The sequence below is a fragment of the Calypte anna genome, chromosome 33 (assembly GCF_003957555.1).
Source record: "Calypte anna isolate BGI_N300 chromosome 33, bCalAnn1_v1.p, whole genome shotgun sequence".
NCBI lineage: Eukaryota > Metazoa > Chordata > Aves > Apodiformes > Trochilidae > Calypte > Calypte anna.
In genome coordinates, this window is record NC_044275.1 from 1,156,487 (window position 1) to 1,178,236 (window position 21,750).

The following is a 21,750-nucleotide window of genomic DNA, read 5'->3' on the forward strand; positions in this document are numbered from 1 at the left end:
AGCTGGGTTCCTGCACTGGGATCCTAACTCCAGGGACAACCCCAGCTCCAATGTCCCTGTGGCTGGGGCAGGGAGAAGCCCCTCAAGACCTCCACAAGGAATTCCACCGTCTGCCTGTCACTGCCACTCCCCAACTCAGACAAAGGAGGAGAGGGGAGAGAAGATGGGGAAAAGAGGGGAATGGATGGGTAGGAGGGTGAGAAGGTGCCCCTGAGGGAGGACAGAAGGTGGAGGCTGCCCAGGAGCATCAGTCCCTGGGTAAGGAGGGGGAAAGGGAATAAAATCATCTTGTGGCTCCCAAGGGCTGCCTCCATCCACGACAGCACCTGACTTCAAACAGATCTGGAAGAGACGATTTAAACGGTAACACGCATCAGGAAATCTGGACGCGCTGGGAGGAATGCGCTTCCCCCCCCCCCTCCCCGCCCAGCCCCTTCCCCTCCCACTCCCCGGGCTCCGGCAGCTCTGCCACCTTCAGATGAAATGCATTAAGCAGAAGGAGAGGGGAAAAAAAAAAAAAAAAAAAAAAAAAAAGGAAAAAGATTTGCATTTTAAACCAAATTCAGAAGCTGGAAGATCTGCAATGGAGTGCGATCCCCCTCATCCCCCTCCTGCTCTGGCCCCATGAATAGGTCTGCAGAAGAATGAGCTGAAAAATGGCAGGAGATGGAACCAGATGAAATGAATCCACAGTATTTCCAGAACAGGAGGGAAAAAAAAAAATAAATAGAGAGCTAGATCCTACAAAACGTGGTGGGGAGGGGCAGAAGGGGCAGGCTCCAGCCACGCACTGGAGGGTGTTTCAAGGAAGAATCATGCTTTTTTGATTTCTTTCTCTTTTTGCAGCTTATCTGCAATTTAAATGGAAAAAAAAAAAAAAAAAAAAAAAAAAAAAGCATTTGCAGCCAAGAGAAAGAGGCTTAATTCCTTAATGGTGCAGTGGGACAGGCTGCATGCAGCCATCCCTGGCCAGCAGTCATGCCCATGAGTGGACACCCCACTGCCCCCCATTGCTCTGCACCAGGGCTGGCCCTTCCCTGCCCCAGGATAGGGATGGGGAGGGGGCTGCAGGCAGGGGACCCAGCTGATGGGGGGTGGGCAAACCCCCCCAACCTCCTCTACCTGCTTAGGTTTAATTCCCTTTATTCTAGCAATAAGAAGTGGAGCGTTTACACCCTTGGCAGTTGGGAACCCAAAGAGAACCCAGTGCTCTGCACCCGAGGCAGTTATTTATGGCTTGTGGCTCAAGCTGATAACGCATCCTCCAGAGACCTGCCTGCATTGTGCAATAAAGCAATTGCACATTATAGATTAATAGGCATTTCATCTGGACAGCTGAATCAGGGGGCAGGACAGTGCTGGAGCTCAGCAGCAGAGCCCAGGGCTGAACGCAGCCCCGGAGGGGGGGTCAGGGAGGGGGGGGCTGTGCTGGGGCAGGAGAGTTCTGTGCTTCCTCCTGCTGGGACGGGCATCAGCTCGCCAAGGTTTTCAAAGCTCTGGAGCCAGGCCAAAACCATTGGCCTTAATTCATTAGTCAACTCAATTTCACTGGGTTCGCAAATAAGGACTTTGTCTGAGATGGGGAAACGGAGCTATTGTGCCCCAGGAGCAGGCAGAAAGGGCCCTTTGAGAGGACGCTCTGCCGGAATAAAAGTCACTTTTATCCCAGAATAATTAGCGTGCTCTGAGTACACTAATTATTCTGGCATAAAGGGACTTTTATTCCCAAGCAGTGCATCCGCATGGGGAGCTGCTCTGGATTCTGGTCCACCTGCTCGTATGAACACAGCCCATGCTCCAGGGATGCCCAGGCCAGCACCTGCTCATGGGGTCCTCTCCTAAGGTCCCTCCAGGAGAAACTAAACCCCTGGAAGGCACATCCTGCAGCCCACAGCACCCACAGATGGGTGCACAGCCCTGCGTGGGGGGTCCACTCTGGAACTCATCCCTGCCCTGCTCCCCGGCACCCATCCAGCTGTTTTTTAACAGGTAAAGGGAAAAAAAAAATCCACGGCATGAAGTGTCCCATCTGCTTATAACTGGTATAAATTCTTAAATAGCAGCCTGGTACAGCTGTCTGCTCTGATGCTGAATCCAAGACACCACCCCAACACCTTGGCATCTCCATCAGTGCAGCTAGGCTATGCCAGCAGCAGCCCGGATGCTCCAAGGTGGTTCCTGCAGGTCAGGAATCCTGGTTTGTCTGATTTTATCTTCTGCAAGTTGCAGGAAAAAAAAAAAGAAGCTTTAAGATTTTACGCAACCAAAAGTACACGGGGCTGGGCTGGGTGGGTTTTGAGGGACAATGGCATCAGAGCAGCTGTGGAGAAGACCGAGCTGGTGAGTAAGCACAGTGGTAGGCTCCAAATCCACTCTTCTGCAAGGAAAACATGCTCTGAGCCATGAGAGGAGATGCTGAGAGAACCCATCTGGAAGGGCTGGCGGCAGCTGGGGGCTGCAGGAGGAAATGGACCCACGGTGCAGGCCCCAACCAAGGGATGCTGAGATAGGAGCAGCCCCCAGAGCAAGCAAGGGATGTGTCCCACACAAAGGCAGTGGCCCGTGGACACTTCAGCCGATGTTTTCAGGATCAGGGGAGGAAATTTCCCTCCTTGGAAATAACCCTGGAATCACTGAGGGGCAAAGGCAGTTCCTGGGGCAGAGACACAGCCAGCACCTCCACGTGGTGTTTGCCCCCAGCGCCCAGCAGCATCCGCCTGGATGCTGGGAAGGCAGCCACGGCGGGAAGTATTAAACCCAAGTGCTTCCTTTTCCAAACAATAAAAAAGGCACCATGACACACACGACACTGAGAGCCGGGAGGAAACCAGGGGTTTGCAGCCCTCTCCCAGCTCCCTCCCCACACCGGTTGCCCACAGGGATGGGGTCCAGCACCGAGCGGCACACACGGCAGAGGGAGGACAGAGGCTGCTGCAAGTGCCAAGTGCTTCAGGACACTGCTGCCCCCGGGGGTCAGAGCTGCCCTTGAGCATCAGCTGGAGATGCTCTCCCGGCCACAAACCCAGTGGGTCCAGCCGAGGGACATCCCTGGCAGCAGATGGGGATGGGCCATGCACTTGGGTGCAGGTAAGGCTGCTCCAAGGAGCTGCAGGCAGAGGTGGGTGGGCACCCCCGATCAGCCTCACCATCAGCAAGCTGGTCCAGTCCCTGCAGAGCCAAGAGGGGCAGGGGAGCAACGTGCTGCTCCCCGGTGCTGCATCATCACACTCGTGGCACAAGCAATTCCATCCATGTGCAACCAATCCTTTAGACCACAGCAGTCAAATTCCGAGCGCAGCACGAACAGAAAATCACCGGGTGCATCTCTGGGGTGCCGGCGTCTGACGCTGCGGCATCGAGGGGCTCTGCCCCCCCATAGGGAAAGCAGAGGGAGGTAAGGGAGGTGCAGCAGGAGTGGTGTGAGGTGCTGGCACCCCAGCACAGCCCCTCTCACCAGCAGGGATGCTCCGTGCCCTCCCGCCGCAAGGAACCGCGGCGTGAATCCAGACCCAAGCGAGGTCTCGGTCCCTGCGCTCAGATGGCTGCAGCGGCGCCTGCAAACAAAGAGCTGCACCCCCATTAAGCAAATGGACCAGATTGATGCGTTTCAAGGCTCTCGGCAGATTAAAATAACAATTTGCCTGGCAGCCCACGTCAAACAAAACTCGGCCACCTCCAACAAGGCTGAGGCAGCATGATGCCTCAGAAAGCCTCCATCCCCCCTCCCCCCGCAGCTGAAAACCTGCTCAGTTTGGTCACCAAGGGGTGCACACCAGCACCCTGAGCCCAGCAGCATGTCTGAAAGAAGCAGCTCCTTCCCTTGCCCCCCCACACCACCAACCCCCATCATTTACCAAGTGAATCGCTCGTGGTTCACCGCGCCCTTCACCTGCCCGTCACCAGCTTGTGCACCAGGAGGCAACCATCAACATCCGCCCATCCTTGCCATGGTCTCATTTGGAGCAAAGGCATCTTGTATGCAGCTAATTAGTCCACTCAATTAAAGATGCAACTTCCAATTTAATCAGGCTCCCTCCCAGCCATCCGCAATTCCCACTGATGCCTCAGCCCACACGTTTTGGACACTACAGCCCTGCTCTCACCTTCCCCTCAGGCTGACACTCCCCGGAGCCGAGGCTGCTCTTCCTGTCCCTCCCCTCAGCAGAACCTCAAGCATGGTCCCATGGTAGCTCTGAGCTGCCAGCAAGGTCATTACCCAACATTTTGGTTGCCAACCCCACAAGTCCTTCAAGCAGTGCTGGGACCATCTCTGATCCTGCAAAGCATCTGCATGATTGCAGCTCTGATCTGCTCCCTTCCCCAGGCTAAGAAGGGGCATTGTGAGTCTATATTTAGCCCTTGAAATGGCTGGACTGCACTGGGGAAAACAACCTCACACAACAGGATAACATCCAGCAAAGCAGCCCTCACAGCCCACCCAGTACTTTTCCTTCTTAAAATAAGAGGCCCAGAGTGAAGAAAACAAGAAGTTTGAGCCGAATTAGAAAATGCTGAAAATATTTGCTGCTGCTGCTGCTGCTTGCCGCTGGCAGGCCAGCCTGCCAAGGTGCATTAAATGGAAGTGACTGAAAAGTTAAGTCAACAGCAAAATCTGGTCTGCAAATAGCTTGAGTCGGTCTTGCGCTGGCTTGCAAAACCCAGCGAAGGAGAGGAAAATGCATCCCCTCAACAACAAGCTGCAGCATGGCCAGAGCCAACACTCCGTTCAAGAGAGCCAGAGGAAGATGGTGCTGGACACAATCTCCCCCCCCAAGGCACTCAGCAAGGCCCTGGCATGTGCCACGTCCAGCCCGGAGGCTGCCACCACCTCTGCCAGCTCTCCCTGCATGGCTGTGACACAAACAGAGCCTTGAAACGCAGCCCCCTCCCTGGGAAACAGGGGTTGCCAAGCTTAGGGGACCTGGCAGGACCCTGGGGTGCAGCAGAGCAACCACAGAGGGGGACAGGCTCCCAAGGGACCCCAGCCCATGGCTCCCAGATGAGGATCAAGGGAGATTCATGGGCACGCAGCCAGACTCGCTTTCCGGGAGGTGAGGGAGATAAAATTCAACCCAAGCACAAGGAGAGTCTTGTCTCCCTGGCAAAGCAGAGGCCAGAGGAAGGAAATGGGCAGACACATCCACCACTCGCCAGCTGAGACCACTGTGTGCCACTGCCACCTCCAGGGAGCCCATTTCCCAACACCAGGACCCCTGGATTTACCCAGGTAATAAATACATCCCACAACTTGTTGGGATGAGCTGGGAGCAGAACAACTTCGCACTCAGCCAAGGTGCCTGTGGGTGGCTTTTTGGGCAGGTTCAGACCCTGAGTGGGGCTAAAGGTTGGACAGTGGGTCCTGGGGACACAGACCACAGATATTAGCCATTGGGCCAGCAGAAAGAAGGTAAAACAACATGGATCTGGGAACTGAAATAATTTCAACACTGGAAAGAGGAACCTCCTGCTCCGTTACGAAGCCGAGGTCTTGTCTGCTGGTTACCACCACCCTCATCATGTCAACTCAGCAGGACAGCAGCACAGCACGTCCCACCCCGGGGCACTAGACAGCTCCTGAGGTCCCAGCCCTGACCACAGGGCCCCAGTTGTTCTGCAGTTTTGGGAAGCAGCCCCTTGCACCCCTCTGCCCAGCCAAAGGGCACTTGCAGAGGCACGTGCTCCCTGTGCTGTTTTGGAGAGGCAGTTCTGGCTCAGGCTGGCCAGAGCCTCCTGGAAAGGCCATCCAGAGGGACCACAGGAAGCCATCCCAAAGGCACAGCCAAAACCCCAGAGTGCCCGTGGGTGGTCACAGACATGGGCTCAACTCCTCCTGCCTCCCGGGACATCACTGCTGTACAGGGCACCAAAACCCTCATCCATGACCCCTGTCCCCAGGGAAAGGCACTGGAGCAGGGGCAGCAGAACAGCAGCAGCCCCCTCCCCACAGAACTTCCCCAGTGCTCGTGAGATGGTGGTGAGGCCTCGTCAGCAGGATCCACCTGACAGCAAGAGCAGCTCCCTCCTCTCTACCACTGGCTGAACAGGGATGAGCTGTGCAAGAACCCACTGGCAGCAGCATGGCACTGGGCAGCCCATGGCTCCACAGACATCCCCCACCCAAACATCCCCACCCGGCTCCTGCTGCCACAGTCACCTCCAGGAATGGTGATGATGTTCCTGCTTTCTACCCAAAAGGCTCAGCACCCTGCCCAGTCCTCAGTGACCCTCCAGAAGATGACATTACAGGAACTGGGACCTTTGAAGAGCAGGCAGGACCAAGGCAGTTTTGCTCCCCATCAGTATCACAGCCAGAGGGCATAAGTAGCCCCCAGTCCTTCCCAGTTCCAGGCTCCTCCAGAACACACGGAAACAGCACAGAGAAAAGATGAGGAGCAAGTGATGGGGCTGAGGCACCAAAGACAATGGGGACAACACAGCTGTTCCCACCTCCACAGCACCCACAGTGCCTCAAACAGCTTTGGAAGCAGTGAGAAGGCAACAGTTCAGTTTCACCCCAAAACAGGCAGCACTGCCAGGCTTTGCCAGGGATACTCCACTGCTGCTCCATCCTCTCGATGTCAGTGCACACCAGCAGACAGGGAGTGGGAACTTGGACCCCAGACCCCTTCTCCAGACACCACAGCAGCACTGGGGCACACCTGACACCCCACAGCACAAGGGCAGACACCCCCGGGGCTCCCAGGAACCCCAAGGTCCTCAGAGCAGAGGGTCTCACTGGGACATGGGGATGCTGGGCACTCCTTGCCATCACACAGAGGAGCCCCAGCTGGTCCTGGCCCCTGTGGCAGCCCCTTTGACAGTTTCTGTCTCAAACACTCCTCTCTTCACCCCTGCTGAACCTAGCATGGATCTGGGCATGTCCACACATGACCAGGAACACAGCACACACTCACACACGTGCACAGGCAGACACAAGTGTTCCCCTCACATGGACAAGATGTGTCAGACCACCAAGGTGGCACGAGGGGACAGGGTATTTCCAGCACAGGAGGAGGGCAACCTCTGCCTGCCCTCACTCAGCTCCTGAAGGGTCCCCAGCTCCACACCACAGGGCAAGAAGCAGAGGAGATCCCACAGTCAGGAGCCACAGACCAGTACCCTCTGACCCCCTGGAAGAGCCCCGCATCCCTAACCCACTGGGTGGGCTTTGCACCCCCTTGTCCTACAGCCAAAGCCCAGAAGAGCTTTCAGAGTTGCAAACCCAGACAGGGGGTTTGGGGTGCAAACTGAGGCAGTGGGTGTGGGGAGTTGTGTCTCTGGACAAGGACAGGGACCCTGTAGCCCACTCCCAGTGGCAGTTCCCCAGAACCTCACTGCCTGCAGCAGGAGACATGCGGGAAAACCAGAACCCAGCCAGGAATGCTGGGGCCAAGGCACCAGCTCAGGTGCCACTTTCTTCTTCCCAGCCAGCCCAGCCACATCCCTGCAGAACTGGGATCTTTGAGAGCCCCTCAGCAGAGGAACATGCCACTGGAAGGAGGGGATGACTCTGCACTGGCTTTTGCCCCACTCCAGCTCATGAAGCGGAGAAGAGGATGGAGGAACTTCCCTCCAGCACATCATCTTCCTTCAGCCCTGTTTCCAAAGGCAACGAAGCTTATGCAATGAGCGATGCCTGTCCCTCCCGCCCCCACCAACTTCTGGATCTGCCGGCTGCTCCATCGAGCAGGAAAAGAGCCTTGAGACCTGGGGTCCCTGGGCCAGGGGGGAAGGGGGGGTCAGGCGGGCTCAGCTGCTGGACATCACCCGCGTCGCTGAGCTGGTGCCAGCGGGTCAATCAGCCCTGCGCTAACAAGCACAAGGGTGTCAGATGAGCGGGAGGGGTTGTGGGTGTCACCGACTGCTCTGCTCCCGCCACCTCCCTTCAAGGGACGCCAATTAAGCAGCCGGACCTGAAGCCGGGATGGAAACTGCAGGCTCCAGCTCCCCCGCCGCCCCAGACGCTCCTCTGGAGCAGGGATCTGGCATTGGCCCCGATCTCCTTCATCTCTCTGACCTGGAGATAGGTCGGGCAACGTCACAACACCAAACGCCAGCGGCTTCTCCTGGCTTGCTCCAAAGTGGGCAAAAAAAAGGGAAGAAAATACCTTCCCAAAAAGCCCTCAGCAATCAACTGCTCCAGGCTCTCACCCTGGCCAGGCCGCTCCTATCTGGACTGAGGGAATCCACAAGAAGAAAGCTGAGAGCGCCAACTCTGAGTCCCCATCTCAGCTTTTAAAGGGGAAAAATAAAACCAAACCAAAAAACCTCCAGCCCCACGCATTCATAGGCATTTCAAGCAACTTCTCCACCGCTGGTTCCCGGCTCGTTCGGCTGCCAGCTCCTAAACGCACTCGTGCTGCCAAGAGCAGCCCCTTGTACATTCAAAAGCCCGGCCACTGAGCTGACGAGCTCGCTAAAGTATTTACTGAATAGATCAATAAGAGCAGAGAACGAGACGTGCGCAGCTTGGAAAAAAGCGGCTGGCAGCAGAGGCTGGACATACAGACAGACAGACAGACAGACAACCTCATCCCTGAGTAAACATTTTCCCAGTGCCATCAGAGCGGCCGCGGCCAAACTCCGCAGCGGGGCTGTCGTGGCTCCAGCAGAAGCAGCCCCAGTTACGCAAGAGTGGGAGCGCAGGGCAAGGCCAGGCTGTCACGGGGGTCCCCGGGAGCAAGGCGGGGGGGGCAGGGAGCGGCCCTCAGAGGCCTCAAGGACCCCGACCCCGCTCCCGCAGCAGCGGCGAATTCCAACTTTCCTGCCTGGCTGCGGAGACAACTTTGGATTCCAGAAGAAAACAGGATGGAGGGCAGGCTGAAAGTCCCCAAAAACTGGCAAAGAAGGAGAAAATGGAGAGAGCGAGAGAGCGGCCACCGCGGCAGCGGGAGGGGGGAGCTCAAGGGGGGGGGGCGCATCCTCCCATTGCGGCGCGGCGGAGGGGCGAGGGGGAGGGCGGCCGGTGGGAAAGGACACGCTGCCCGAGGCCGCTCCCGGTGTCCCCTCCGGTCCTCCCGTGTCCCCCGCGGCGCAGCGGGGCCAGGCTGCGTCCCCTCCGCTTTGTCACGGCGGCGACTACCATCGCCCCCCCCCCCCGGCGCCCCCCTCGGCCCGGCCCGGTTGACCGCTGCGGCCGCACTAAACCCAGTGGCTCCCGGCGCCGCGCCCCCGACAGCGGCCGCGGGGCCGCGCAGCTGCGGCGCTGCCCCCGCCGAGCGTCCCCGCCGCCCGCCCCACACCGCCCTCGGTCCTGGACTCACCTTCGAGGGCGCGGGCGGCGGGCGCGGCCAGCAGGGCCAGCAGGCTCCCGGCGAGGGCCAGTAGTGGCCCCATGCCGGCGGCTCGGCTCGGCGGCGGCGGCTCCTCACGCCGAGCTGCCCGGGGGGCGGCGCGTCCCGGGCCCGCGCACCGACATCTGCGGGGGGGGGGAGAAAGGGGGGGGGCGCGGGGAGGCGGGACTGCACGGGGCGGGACGGGGCGGCCGGACCCTCGGGGCTGGGCGGAGGAGGCGGGACGGGGCGGCCGGACCCTCCGGGATGGGCGGCGGCGGCGCCGGGGGCGGCGAGGGGGGGGAGGGGGGGGTCTGCGCGCGCCGCCGCGGCGGAGGAGGGATGGATGGAGCGCGCGCCGCCGCCCGCCTGACGTCACCGGGCACGAGCCGCCGCCGTGGGAGAAGGGGGGCTGAGGGGGGGCGGAGGGGAAAGAGAGAAGGGGGGGGGGGGGTCTTACGCGGCGATCGCGCATGCGCGTGAGTTGTCGGGGTGCGACCCCCCCCCCCCATCCCCAACCTGGGCCCGGCCCCGGGCAGGATCCGGCGGGTGCACGGTACCGGTTCGGTGGGTGCAGCGGGGTGACAACCCCCACCCCCCCTCAGCTCCCCCGGCCCAGCCCGAGACTGTCGCCGGCTCCCGGGAAGGCCGGGCCACAGCGGGGACCCGCGGGGCCAGGCCCGGGCCAGTCGCCACCTTTCACCCGTGGCCAGACGAGTGCCGGAGCCCCCACGGGCAGCGGAGCGACCTGGGGGTCGTGCAGAGGAAGGGGCCTGGCAGGTTCAAGAGCAGAGGGACCCTCGCAATGTCCAGGTGTCCTGGGAGCAGAGCTGAGGCCCGGGGGTGGGAGCAGAACCCACGCCCAGGGGTCCCCGTCTTGGCTCAGCCGCAGAGGTTCTGTCCCCCGACTTTGGCTCCCGTGTGAGCCAGCGCCGATTACCCACGATCACCGCGTGGCTCTGCCCCACGAGTCCACCGCGGGGTGCGGGCAGAGCCCTGGCAGCTGGGGCCAGCGGCTTCCAGCCCCAAGCAACAACCTCGGTTCTCTCGTCCTTCCAAAACATCCTCTGCTCTGCAGGGAACGTCTCCTCCCGCCTGGGCTGTTTGGTGATGCGTCCCCTTCACCTTAATCTGCGGTTTTGGCTGGTTGGCGCTGGGGCTGTGCTGCCAATAATTACAACATTTAAAAGGTCCCGAGGATCCAGCTGGCTCCAGAGCCCCAGACACAACATCAACTGGAGAGGAGTGGCGACTGCCGGCCAGGTGGGGGGCTGGCAGCCCAGACCCCTCCTCAGGTGGAGCTGATTGCCAACCTGCCCCTGGCCCTGCTCTTTCCTCTCCAGTCACAGGTTCATGTGGGGGTGCATCCCTTCCCCCACCTTATCACTCCCCCACTCCCACTCTCTGCCACCCCAGACCTGTGGCTGTGACCTCAGAGCCAGAGCCATGACATCATTTATCTGCCACAGCACCCCGCCGTGCCACTGCCTGCAAGGGGCATAGGTCGGGGAGATGGGGAGTGATGCAGACAGCTGCCCCTCCCCCGGCCCCCCCAGTGATGTCACCTGTTAAAACAATGATGTCACACCACCGCACCCTGGTGATGCAGCAGTGCTGGCAGAGGTGTGGGTGGGGTAGAAACCCAGAGGCAGCCGGACGGAGAGCAGTGGGGGGGGGGGGAGGTACAGGCCCGCACTGCTGCTGTGCCAGATGTTTGAAAAGAAGGTCCAGATGTTCCTGGGAAGCCGCCTCTGCCAAAGGGCAGGCGGGGGCACAGGCAGAGGCTGACCCAGAGGCTTGAGGGTCTGCTCTGTGCCCCCCCACCACTGCGCCTTGGCCCTGGGGTTTGCATTCCACAAGCCCCGCAGAGCAGAGGTGACCGGATGGCTGCGGCCCTGCGCGTGCCAGGACCCCTCCACCGCAAGCGCGCCCCCTCCCCCGGTGCAGCCCCGGGCCCGCGGGCACTGCTGAGTTCCGCTCCCCCCGGGAAGCCTTGTAGGGGCGGCTTTGTGGGGGTCCCGCTGCAGACGGGGATCGGGATGCCCCGAGGCTGCCCTGGTCAGTCGCTGGGGCCGCGCATCCCGAGACCGGAGCTGCCCCGGGACCGGCCCCGCCACCACCGCCCCGGTGGCACCGGCGGAGCGGCAGCGCCCCCTGGCGGCGCCGGTCTGTCTCTGCCCGGTGCGGGCCCTCCCGCCCCGGCGAGTGGTGTCGGAGCCGCCTCAGCAGTTACCCCGGGGAAGGGAGAGGGACCGTCCATCCCCCGCGTGGACACCCCCAGTGCAACCCCTCCCGTCCTCGGGCCCGGCCGGCACCAGCAGGAGGGGCCACAGCCCGGAACCACGTGCGGGTCCAAACGGTGTGATGCGTGTGCAGACCGGGACCGCTGACCGGTTCCTCGGGGTGCCCGACACAGGCACCACGACACCTGGCTGGGGGTACGGGTGGGGCTGCTCTGGGCCAGGAGCTCCCCATGGCTCCCCTAGAGAGAAGCTGTGGGCTGGGGAGGGCGGCGAGGAGGAGGGGTGTGGGGGTGCTGATATAGGGCGGGAGCGGAGCATGGGTGAGTGTCCGGTGTGGGACAGGAAATATATGGGGCTGATGTGGGGCAGGATGAGTGGGGACTGATGGGGGGGGGGGGCCGTGGGTCCTGCCCGGGTCTGAGAGCAGCCGAGGCTGGCCCGGTGCCCCCCCGCGTCCCCCGCCCGCGCGTCTCCTCCCTCTTCCTGGCACTCGGCGCTTTTCCGTCGGAGCAGGGCAGCGGCGGAGCTGGCCCGGCCGCGCCCGCCACCGCCATGGACTGAGGGGCCGCGGCCCCGGTCCGGCCCGGCCGCCCCACGCCCAGCGGTGGCTCCCGCCAGGTAACGTCGGGGAGGCGGAGCGGGGCCGGTACTGGAAGTGGGTAGCGGTGTCAGGGAGGCTCCTGAAACGGGGACCAGGGACTGGGGCCCGTTCCGCCGCCTGGCACCTCCCGGTTCGGGACGGGACTCTGGGCTGGGCCACTCGTCAGGGGAAGCTCGGGGGTCCTGGGGTTCCGGCTGGGGCAGCCCCGGGAGAGGACTTGGTGGCTTTTCCGGTCTCGTTACCGACCGACCGCGGGGCGGAAGTTTAAGAGCCCGTCACGGGCCGGCACCGAGGCCCAGGTCCCCGAGGTTCGGGCCGAGGGGCTCAGGGGGCTGGGGCTACGGCAGTGCCGGGGGGCAGGGACATTCCCCGGGTCACTGCTCCTGCCAGTGGGTGAGCTGGGGGCTGCCGTCGCGTGGGGGGCTGCTTGGCAGACACTTCCGTGCCACCGCGGGCCTCCAGGTAGGGACAGGGGTCCGGGCAGTGTGTCGAGACCCCAGCAGATGTGCTGGGATCTCGGGGAAGTGGGGCGGTTGGCCGGGACGTGCCCTCGCTGGGACGTTTTGGGGTCGAACGACGAAAGGGCTCTGGGGAACCTCGGGCAGCTTCCCGTGCGTCACGGTCGGTGTCGGGGCTGCCCTTGACCGCGCAGGCGGCGACGCGACCCCCGGTCTGAAGCTGCCGAAGGGATGCGGCAGCTGACAGCGACATCTCGGAGAGAAATGTGCAGGATACAAAGAGAAATGCCCCGTGGGGAGCGCCGGTCCCCGCAGATGGGACTCCGCGGCAGCCAGCTGCTGGGGTGGGAGCTGAATGCTGGATCCATCCTGGATTCTCCGTACCATGAGTCACTCCAGGGCTCAGTCAGCCGAGGAAGGCCTTGCTGCACTTCAGAAGAGCTTTCACTGATCTGCCGTCAGCCCCTGTCACCCGCACGGGCCCCACGGGGTCCCTACAGCCCTGTCACCAGCGTCCCACCGGCTGAGACAGTGGTTCTGGGCCATTGCTTCAGCCGGGCAGCACCGGCAGCGGTGTTCTTCCCAGCACCCTGGGAAAGCTGAGGCATGTCAAGAAGCAGTGAGGTCTCCCGGGCTGCATCCCCGTGGGGTCAAAGCTAGAGCAGAACCCAGGTGTCCCGAGTGCCAAGCACCGCGAAGTCTGTGAGCATCTTTCCCTGAGAAAGCCCTTGGGCAATCTCTGCTCTGCTCCCAGGAGGACCAGGAGGGTGTGGAGGACATGCATGTCCCCAAGCTCCCAGCCCCCATTCCTTCCTCCACCAGCCTCTGGCTCTGGGCTGGGAAAAGGGCAGCCCTGGGACCCCCTGATCGGCGAAAGGGTTTTGTGCGGGAGCAGTGCAAACCAGGAGCTGTACATCCCCCAGCACCGCCGAGTTGAGGGGCTGGAAGCTGCTTTTTTCAAGCCACCCCCCAGTCGAGGGGTCGAGGGTCGAGGCCAGGGGGAGCAGCTCCATCGCTCAGCTGGGGTGCGCAGCTGCAGGGATGCAAACTCTGATCCCGCGGCAGTGTGGGAACCCTGGGCTGTGCAGAACTGTCAAGGAAACCTCTGTGCAACGCAGCCCCAGCTGAGACATTGGGTCTTGGCAGAGAAAGGCTGTTCTGGAGAGGGAGCAGAGGAGGAAAACACGGAAATTGGAACTGGAAGGTAATGTCTGGGCTGAAGAAGCTGCTGTGAGTGATCAGGAGGGGATGGGGTTGTCTCCCCTTTCTGGGCTCCTCTGAGCCGCTGTCCCCTGGCTGGTGCAGAGCTGGGGAGGCAGACAGCATCTCCTGCAGACTCTTAGCAAATTCAGGCATGCCCAGGTTACGTTCCAGGTTGCTGCTCACCAGCCAGCAGCTGCCTCCCAGGCCTAAGCAGAAATACAGGTTTTAACGGGGGAAGGAGGATCACAAAAGGAGAGGCTATTTTTCCCTCCTGTCTGGGTTCCCTGCATGCCAGAAGCTGTGATCTCTTCGGAGTGGTGGGCCAAAAGCAAACATGTTCCTGGAAGCCCTGGGCTTGGTGTGCCCTGGGGTCCGCCCTCTGCCTGAAGCTGTTCCTCCCTGGGGGGCACGTGAGCTCTTCCCAGTTTCTGGGGTTTGGGCCAGCCAGGCCAGGCCATACTGCTGCTGGTTTTCTCTTGCTGCCATGTCACCTTAGTGACAGTGGCTTCCTTCCCCTTGCATGGTTCCTCCAAGTCTCCAGCAGCCCTGGCGAGGCCCCGGGGGGAACACAACACCCTGCTCAGCTGTTTGCTTTGAGGAATTTCCCATCTAGCACCTTATTTCTACCACCCTCTTGCTTTCCATGAACTGTGAAGCCCCCCATCTCTGGGGACATGGGCCTCCCATGGGGGGCAGTAAGGAGGTTTTGGGGAGCAGCCATGCTGCCTCATCGACACCACCCAGCAGAGCTCCAGGGTTTCACACTCCTGCTCCCAACAGCTCTCCCATTCCTCCTGTGATGGGACCACCAGCAGCTCTTGCCTGTTCCTCCACACGCCCTTATATGCCAACCATGGCAGGAGGTGCAGGAATTCCCCAGCAGGGATTCCCCGGCAATGCGGGAAACTGAGGCATAAGTAGGCTGCCTGCCTGACCAGGATTGCCCAAGAGACCAATCCTGGATCTGGCTCCCTGTTTCTCCTCCTCCTCCTCCCCAGCAGCCCCAGCCCTGCCAATCAGCAGGTTCAGACAGCAGTGAGACAGGGTACAGGTGGCAGCTCTCACCCACCCTCCCAGAGAAGCTGTTAGTGCTTGTCCCTGCCCAAGCTGGGGTGGGAACTCTGGGAGCTGCTCAGCTCCCCTCTCACATCACCTCTTCTTGTTTCATCACAGGTGACAGTTTCCAAGATGTCCCTCTGGAGCATTGTCTCCCACATGCCGCCGGAGGAGTTCAGTGGCCTCTTCACCAACTTTCCCCACAGCCTGCGCTGTCTCCTGGCCGACTGGCTGGAGAACCAGCCCTGGTGAGTGCCCTGCCTGGGTCCCTAGAAATCCAGCAGTGCTGAGTATCACCCCAGGAGGGCAGGAAGGCACATCCCATTCCTCCTTGGAGTGACCGTGGGATTCGGGGTTGCATAGGGGAGGGTGTGGAGGATTTGTTCCCATCCACCCACCCCTTTTCCCTCTCCAGGGAGTTCATCAATGGCTCCGATGCCTTCTTCACCAGCGTGGCCAGCAAGATGCTCTCAGCCATGCTGGAGAAGCTGCACAGTGCTGCCAGCAGTGATGGGCAGCAGTGCCAGATCCTCCAGCAAGTCAGCAGCATTGAGGTGTGCGGGGACCGGGCTTGGGGGGACCCTTGGGGCCGTGTCACAGTTGGCTGCCAAGGAAGATGTGATTATTTTACCTTCAGGTTCACTGGTTGAAGCACCACCTGAAGGGGCCAGTGCCACAGGCCAGTCCCCTTGACACTTGTCAAGGCCAGCAATGAGCAATGAGCTTGTGCTGACTCAGGGTTTTTGGGGCTCTTCAGGGGGGCAGAAGGGGTTTATTTGCATCCCAGTCTGACCCCCAGCTCACTGCAGTGCTCAGGCTCTCACTGCCACGATCTCAGTTCCTCTGTTTCCTCACCCCAGCACCCACCAGACTTCCAGATTCCCCTCACTGCCACATTCTGCAGGGCTTCAGTATCCGACTGCTCCCAGGGAGCTGCCCCCCAGACCCCACAGCAGACCCTGACCCCATGGGGAGCCTCCTGAGGAACTTGGTCTCGGTGTCCCCAGGCTCCACGCACCCAGGCTGCCAGCACCTGCCTGGTTCCTTGCCAGATGTTCCCCATTTTCTACTTCAAGTGTTTGATTTCTCCTTCCTCGGTGTCGTGTGTTGTGTTCCGTTTCCTCCTGCCGTGTGTGCATGGGCGTACTGGGTTTCTTTTTCTGGCCTGTTTCTCTTTATCGAGGTCTGTTTGAATTGCTCTCTCTCTCTCTCTCTTCCACCCTCTGTGATTGCAGATTTAACCCCTGTACTCTCTCTGCTGCCAGTGAAGCTCTTAGCACAAGGGCTGAGTGGTGCTCGCTCCCAGAGCCCCGTTCTGGTTGAAAGCCCCGCTTTTTTGGTAACAGACATTTTTAATATACAACATTTGGGAAGGGGTCAGCTTTAGTCATAACTTCTGGGAAACTGGGTGACTTTCCAAAATGAGACTGTCACTTGTTTTTTTAAATTGTTGTCGAAAAATTCACAGATGTTTCAGCTTTTTTTTTTTTAATCTCGAGAGCCACCCTCCCTTGTTCCCTCCTCACATCGTCCCTCATCCCCTAACAGCAAACCCTCATTTCCCCCCAAGCCAGCCCAGTCTGCTGCTGTTTTGGGAAGTAGCTAATTCGGGAAATACGCAAAGGCCGCTGGAGCTGGCATGGGGCACAGGGAGCCAGAGCCAGCAGGGAAATTCCTCTCCCTACTTTCCATGGAAAGCATTTGATCCACCCAGGTCAGGGCAGCCGAGAGGATTTTCTCCAGGTGTCAGGAGCAGGGTCTCAAGGAGATGCTTGTGGAAACAGAGAACTTGTTATGGTTTGATTTTTATTTTTTTTTTTTTTTAATTTGAAGTTGATTCATTTATTTATTATTTTACTCATAAAGTGGTTTTAAGGCTGGAAATTAGCTCCAGTAGGACAGCAGCGAGTTGTGGTCTCTCCCACGCTTCAGGTCATGAAACCCCAGAGTGTGACTTAGCCCCCACCATTGACTGTGGGATGGGGGTCCAGAAGTCAAGATAGGCAGGAGGGTGCTGGGCTCGGTGTCCTTCCCCCTGACTCCCTGCCTTGGCCCCCTGCAGAAAACCTACCAGCAGGACCCTCTGCGCCTGGTGGCCGTCCTGAGAGCCATCCTGGAGGGCGAGAAGGCTGCCGTGATCAAGAGGGTGGGTGGTCCCGTCCCACTCCTTAGTGCCCTGAGGTTTGGGGCTGTCTCTGGGGCCCCCCCCTCACCTTGCTGTGCTCTGCCCCAGGACCGACACCTTCCCCTCAGCTTCCACCGGCGCCAGGAGGAGCTGAAGTTCAGCCTGGGGCTGCAGCGGCTGCAGCACCGTGTCCGTGAGATCCAGGCACTGCGGGATGGCCCTGCTGGTGAGGGGCTGGGGCAGGATGGGGCTGGGGGTCTGTCGAGGGGCACAGAAGAGCAGCGTTCCGCCCCCTTCCCCCCCAAGGCAGATCCCCATGCTAACTCCCTTCCTTCCTCCGCAGCTGCTCTACTGCTGAACCCAAGGGACCCCCAGCTGAAGGCAGAAACAAAACCCCCAGAGAGTGTGAGTGGGGGTCTGGGGGAATTCTGGGGAGGGGACAACCAGCTCTAGGGGAGGTTTTGGTGTCCCGTTGTGGGGTTGTGGTTCTGTGGTGACAAACGGCGAAGCCCCATGGCAGTGCTGCCTCACAGGAGCTCCCCACCTTGATCCTGGAGGCTGTGAAAGAGCTGGAGGCAGCCAAGCAGCAGGTTCTGAAGAGGATCCAAATCTGGAAGAGGCAGCAGCAGCTGGCAGGAAATGGAGCTGTCTTCGAGGAGAGCCTGGCTCCACTGCAGAAGAGGTGAGGTGGCACGGGGCAGAAACAGGGGATCCAGAGCAACCCTCCTGCTCCCCACTGGGCTCTGGGGGTCGTGGTCTGGCTCTGCTCTGGCTGAGGATGCTTCTTTCTGTGTGATTCCCTCTGCAGATGTGAGAGCCTGGTCGAGGTTCACTTCCAGCTGCAGCAGCAGGTGATGGCAGCGAGCGCAGAGCTGGGTCCTGAGCTGCTGCCACGGCTCCTGGAGCGGTTTAACGAGGTGTTATCCAGCCTTGTCAAGAGGTACCAGACCAGGGGGCATGGTGGTGGGAGGGTGAGTGGGTCTGCAGAGCTTGGGTGGTGGAGCTGGTGGGGCGTTGTTCTGGGCACCATCATTTCGCCTCGTCTCTCAGCTCCTTCCTGGTGGAGAAGCAGCCCCCGCAGGTGCTGAAGACCCAGACCAAGTTCCAGGCGAGTGTCCGGTTCCTGCTGGGCCCACAGCTGCTGAAGGTGTCACCCAAGCCCTACATGGTGCGGGCTGACATGGTGACGGAGAAGCAGGCACGGGAACTGACGCTCAGCACCTACAGCAACACCCTCAGGTGAGAACAGACAGACAGTGGCAGGGCGAGGGGGCTGGCCGTGCGCTGAGCCCCCCTGACCACCCCTTCTCCTTTGCCCAGCGAGAGCACAGGGGAGATCATGCATAACGTGGTGGCCCTGGAGACCAACCCCACCAGCGGGACCTGCTGTGCCAACTTCAAGAACGTGGTGAGTGTCAACAGAGAGGGGGCTGCGGGGTGGGCCAGGGGCTCTGCTTGGGGAGGCCCCTGAGGCAGAGCCATCCCCCGAGGGTGGGCCTGGGGCTTGCTCGGGGTGATGTTTGGCTCTCCCCTCCCCAGCTGCTGAAGAATCAAACGCTGCGAGCGAAGGGATCGGAGTCAGTGACCGGAGGGAGAAGTGTGCTGTGCTCTTCAGCACCACGTGACCCCTGACCCCTGGAAACCTCTCAGTCCACTCCAGGTACCTCTCAGACCTCCTCCCACCTGATAGTGTCCTCCAGGACACCTGATCCCAGCCCCACACTGGGGGTGGCTCCAGGGCTGAGGAAGAGCCACTCCCTGCCCCCACGGTCCTGTCTCTGCCCATCGTGGTCATCGTCCATGGGAACCAGGACAACAATGCCAAAGCAACCGTGCTGTGGGATAACGCCTTCTCGGAGACAGTGAGTGCCATGGGCTGGAGGAGAGGGGCCGTGAGGAGCTGCTGGGAGGGCCGGCATTGAATCTGCTCTGGGTGGCAATGGCCAAACTGGAGCAGGAACGTAGGCCAGTGGGTGGGATGGCCCATTGAGTGACCCAGTGTCCTGCTGCTCCCCTGTCCCTGCTGCAGGACCGAGTGGCCGGTTCGTGGTGGCTGAGCAGGTGCCCTGGTGAGAAGATGTGTGACACGCTGAAACCTTCAAGTTCATGGCAGAGGTGCAGACCACCAAAGGGCTTCTCAAGGAGCATTACTTTCTTCCTGGCCCAGAAGATCTTTAATGATAACAGTGCCAGATTTGAGGACTTCCAGAACCGGCAGGGTCTCCTGGGCCCAATTCAACAAGGTAGCTGGGAAGGGCTGGCTAGGGTGAGCGGGGGCCACTGGGGCCCTGGGGAGGCCTCACACCCTTTCTCTGCCCCCAGGAGATCTTGCCTGGTCGGGGATTCACCTTCTGGCAGTGGTTTGATGGGAGTCCTTGACCTCACCAAAGAGAATGCCTCAAAATTACTGGTCAGACAGGGTGGGTGCCCAGGAGCCAAACAGGTTGTGTGGGGGGTCCAGGTTCCACCGCCTCCACCCTGGCACATGCCCACTCTTCTATCTCTCCATCCCCTTTAGGCTCATCAGCGGCTTCATCAGCAAGCAGTATGTCTGCAAGCTCCTGAGCACTGAGCCTGATGGGACTTTCCTGCTCCGCTTCAGTGACTCAGAGATTGGGGGTGTCACTATTGCTCATGTCATCCGGGGCAAGGATGGTGAGATGGGGGGACAGGGGCTGCTCTCAGGTGTCATCATGGACTGGGGCTGTTGGGTGCTGTGGGGAACAAGTGATGGAGCCTGGTTCCGTGTCTCCCCTCAGGCTCCAGCCAGGTGGAGAACATCCAGCCCTTCTCTGCCAAGGACCTGTCCATCCGGTCCCTCGGTGACCGCATCCGGGACCTGGGGCAGCTCCGCAACCTCTACCCCAACATCCCCAAGGATCAGGCTTTTGGGAGTCACTACAACAGTGAGTGGGTGTGAGCAGAGGTGGTGGGCCCTGGAGGTTCACACATCTGCCTCCCCACCAATGCTGTGGGGAGGAGTGGGATGGTTTAGGAGAGGGGGCTGGGGTCTCACCCAAGTCCTGCCGGCCCCAGAGCTTGCAGGGGTGGCCAGTGCTGGCAAAGAGGGTTGGCTCCATGTTCATGGATGCTTCTCTCTGAGCAGAAGAGCAGACAGGCAAGGACGTCCGGGGCTACGTCTCTGCAGCCATCAAGATGACAGTGGAAAGTGAAAGGTGTGTATGTGAGACCATGGCTGGGCCAGAAGCGTGTGCAAGGGTGCTGCCAGGGGCTGAGCCCCACCAGGCCGGCCTGAGCATCTCTGCAGGGCTGGGGGATTTCTGACCAGGCAAGATGGGGGGTGGGCGCATGAGGAATCCCCCATGGCTGGAGCTGATGGTGCACAGGTCCTGCCTGTGCTGATACAGGGATAATGTGTTTTTGCAGGGACCAGCAGCCCCTGACCACTGCAGGGGGCACCCCCGAGGCCCCCCCAGCTCACATGTTTGGCCAGCCCATGCTGCAGCCCAATCTGCAGCATCTTGATAACAGGCACTCAGTGCTGAACCCAGTCTGGTGAGTGCACTGGGCAGAGGCAGACCTCCAGACCTCCAGGGCTGTGGCAGAACCTACCCACAAGGGTGCTAACCATTCTGTGTCTGTACTTGTAGCCCTCCTGCTCCTTTCTGCCCCCAGCCCATCCCAACAGGCTACCCCACGGGTGAGAGCAACATGATGGTCCCCGACAACATCAGGCCCTCCTTCCCCAGGTAGGAGCAGTGAAAGTTCAGGCTGGGGGGCAGAGTGGGACTCCCACTGCCCCCTGGCACCCCGACCTCTGAGTCCTGCTCCTTCTCCCCACAGCACATCACCGATGCTCTCACTGTCCCTGGTCACAGACCCTGCTCTGCCCCCCTGCTCTGACCTTCCTGCCTTCAGGAACCCCTTGTAAGATCTGGCATGCAGCTGGAGGGGGGCACCCCCTGCTCCCTCTTGGGGCAAGCAGATGTAGGGGGGGACTTTCCCCAGCTGACCAGTGCTTCCAGGGCATTACAAGGAAGAATACCCCAGAACCCCCTTCGCCAAGCACTTACCCCTGGGGCTGGCAAGCACCCTGGGAGCAGGGAGGTACCCTACAGCCTACATCAGCCCCCCTGTTCTGTGCCCCCCAGGCCCTTCATGCCCAACCAGTATATGCCAGGGGAGGCACCACAGCTGCTGTCTGGGGGTCCCCTGCCAGAGCCACAGGATGAGGAGATGCCCGAGACAATGGCTGAGCCTGCCCTGTTCCCATCAATAGTGGACCCACTGCTGCAGAGCTCCCAAAGGTGGTAAGCATAGGGGGGCCAGCAGGGGGGTGAGGGAGGCTGCCCCAAATCACCCTGTTACCTCTTTCCCCAGGATGCCACCGTCCAGCTTGGAGCTGCCACCTGGCTCCGACTTTGACCAGTTCCTTGAGATGACCCTGGAGGCCCCTGCACTGTGTCCCCCCTTCACTCCCCCCCAGCAGCACAGCGGGTACCCCAGCCCCAACCCCTCTTGCTGGGGAATGGGGGAGTCTCGGTGGGATGACAGTGTCCGGCCAGGGCATGCGTGAGAGGACTGGGGGACTGCTGGGGGGGCCACATCAGACTGTGACACCAGCACCCCCCCCAGCCTTGTCTGAGTTCCTGCACTTGGCTTGTGCTGGGCTGAAAGCTCTGGCAGGGGAGGGGGGGAATTTTCGGGGGGTGGGCAGCACTTTCCCCCCCCCCCTTGTGTATATGCTGCACTTTGGAGCACGGAGCCGCTGCCCGCCCACGCCCGGTGAGTGAGGGGGCGCGGGGGCCCTGACCCGCGGGGGGTGCCCGCA

The 21,750-nt window shown here is 60.8% G+C and overlaps 2 protein-coding genes across 3 annotated transcripts in view; one reads left to right on the forward strand and one right to left on the reverse strand.

The window, feature by feature from the left end:
* The window catches only part of LRP1 (LDL receptor related protein 1), a 75,055-nt gene extending 65,688 nt beyond the window's left edge, over window positions 1-9,367 (reverse strand). For both annotated transcript variants that reach the window (XM_030468126.1, XM_030468125.1), the window contains exon 1: window positions 9,264-9,367. In XM_030468126.1, the coding sequence (XP_030323986.1) occupies window positions 9,264-9,336 (73 nt within the window). In that variant the 5' untranslated portion in view covers window positions 9,337-9,367. The remainder of the gene's footprint in view (window positions 1-9,263) is intronic.
* A 2,656-nt stretch (window positions 9,368-12,023) lies between these two features.
* Window positions 12,024-21,750, forward strand: STAT6 (signal transducer and activator of transcription 6). Its single transcript, XM_030468233.1, is given in 26 exon segments — window positions 12,024-12,133; window positions 14,951-15,081; window positions 15,249-15,387; window positions 16,896-16,979; window positions 17,067-17,184; window positions 17,302-17,363; window positions 17,492-17,640; window positions 17,767-17,898; window positions 18,009-18,197; window positions 18,279-18,366; window positions 18,498-18,545; window positions 18,548-18,618; window positions 18,727-18,824; window positions 18,988-19,109; window positions 19,111-19,176; window positions 19,178-19,201; window positions 19,281-19,328; window positions 19,331-19,401; window positions 19,477-19,613; window positions 19,718-19,864; window positions 20,065-20,134; window positions 20,346-20,474; window positions 20,570-20,668; window positions 20,763-20,846; window positions 21,071-21,229; window positions 21,300-21,750. Coding segments are annotated over 25 exon segments (2,646 nt in total). The 5' UTR covers window positions 12,024-12,133; window positions 14,951-14,965; the 3' UTR covers window positions 21,496-21,750.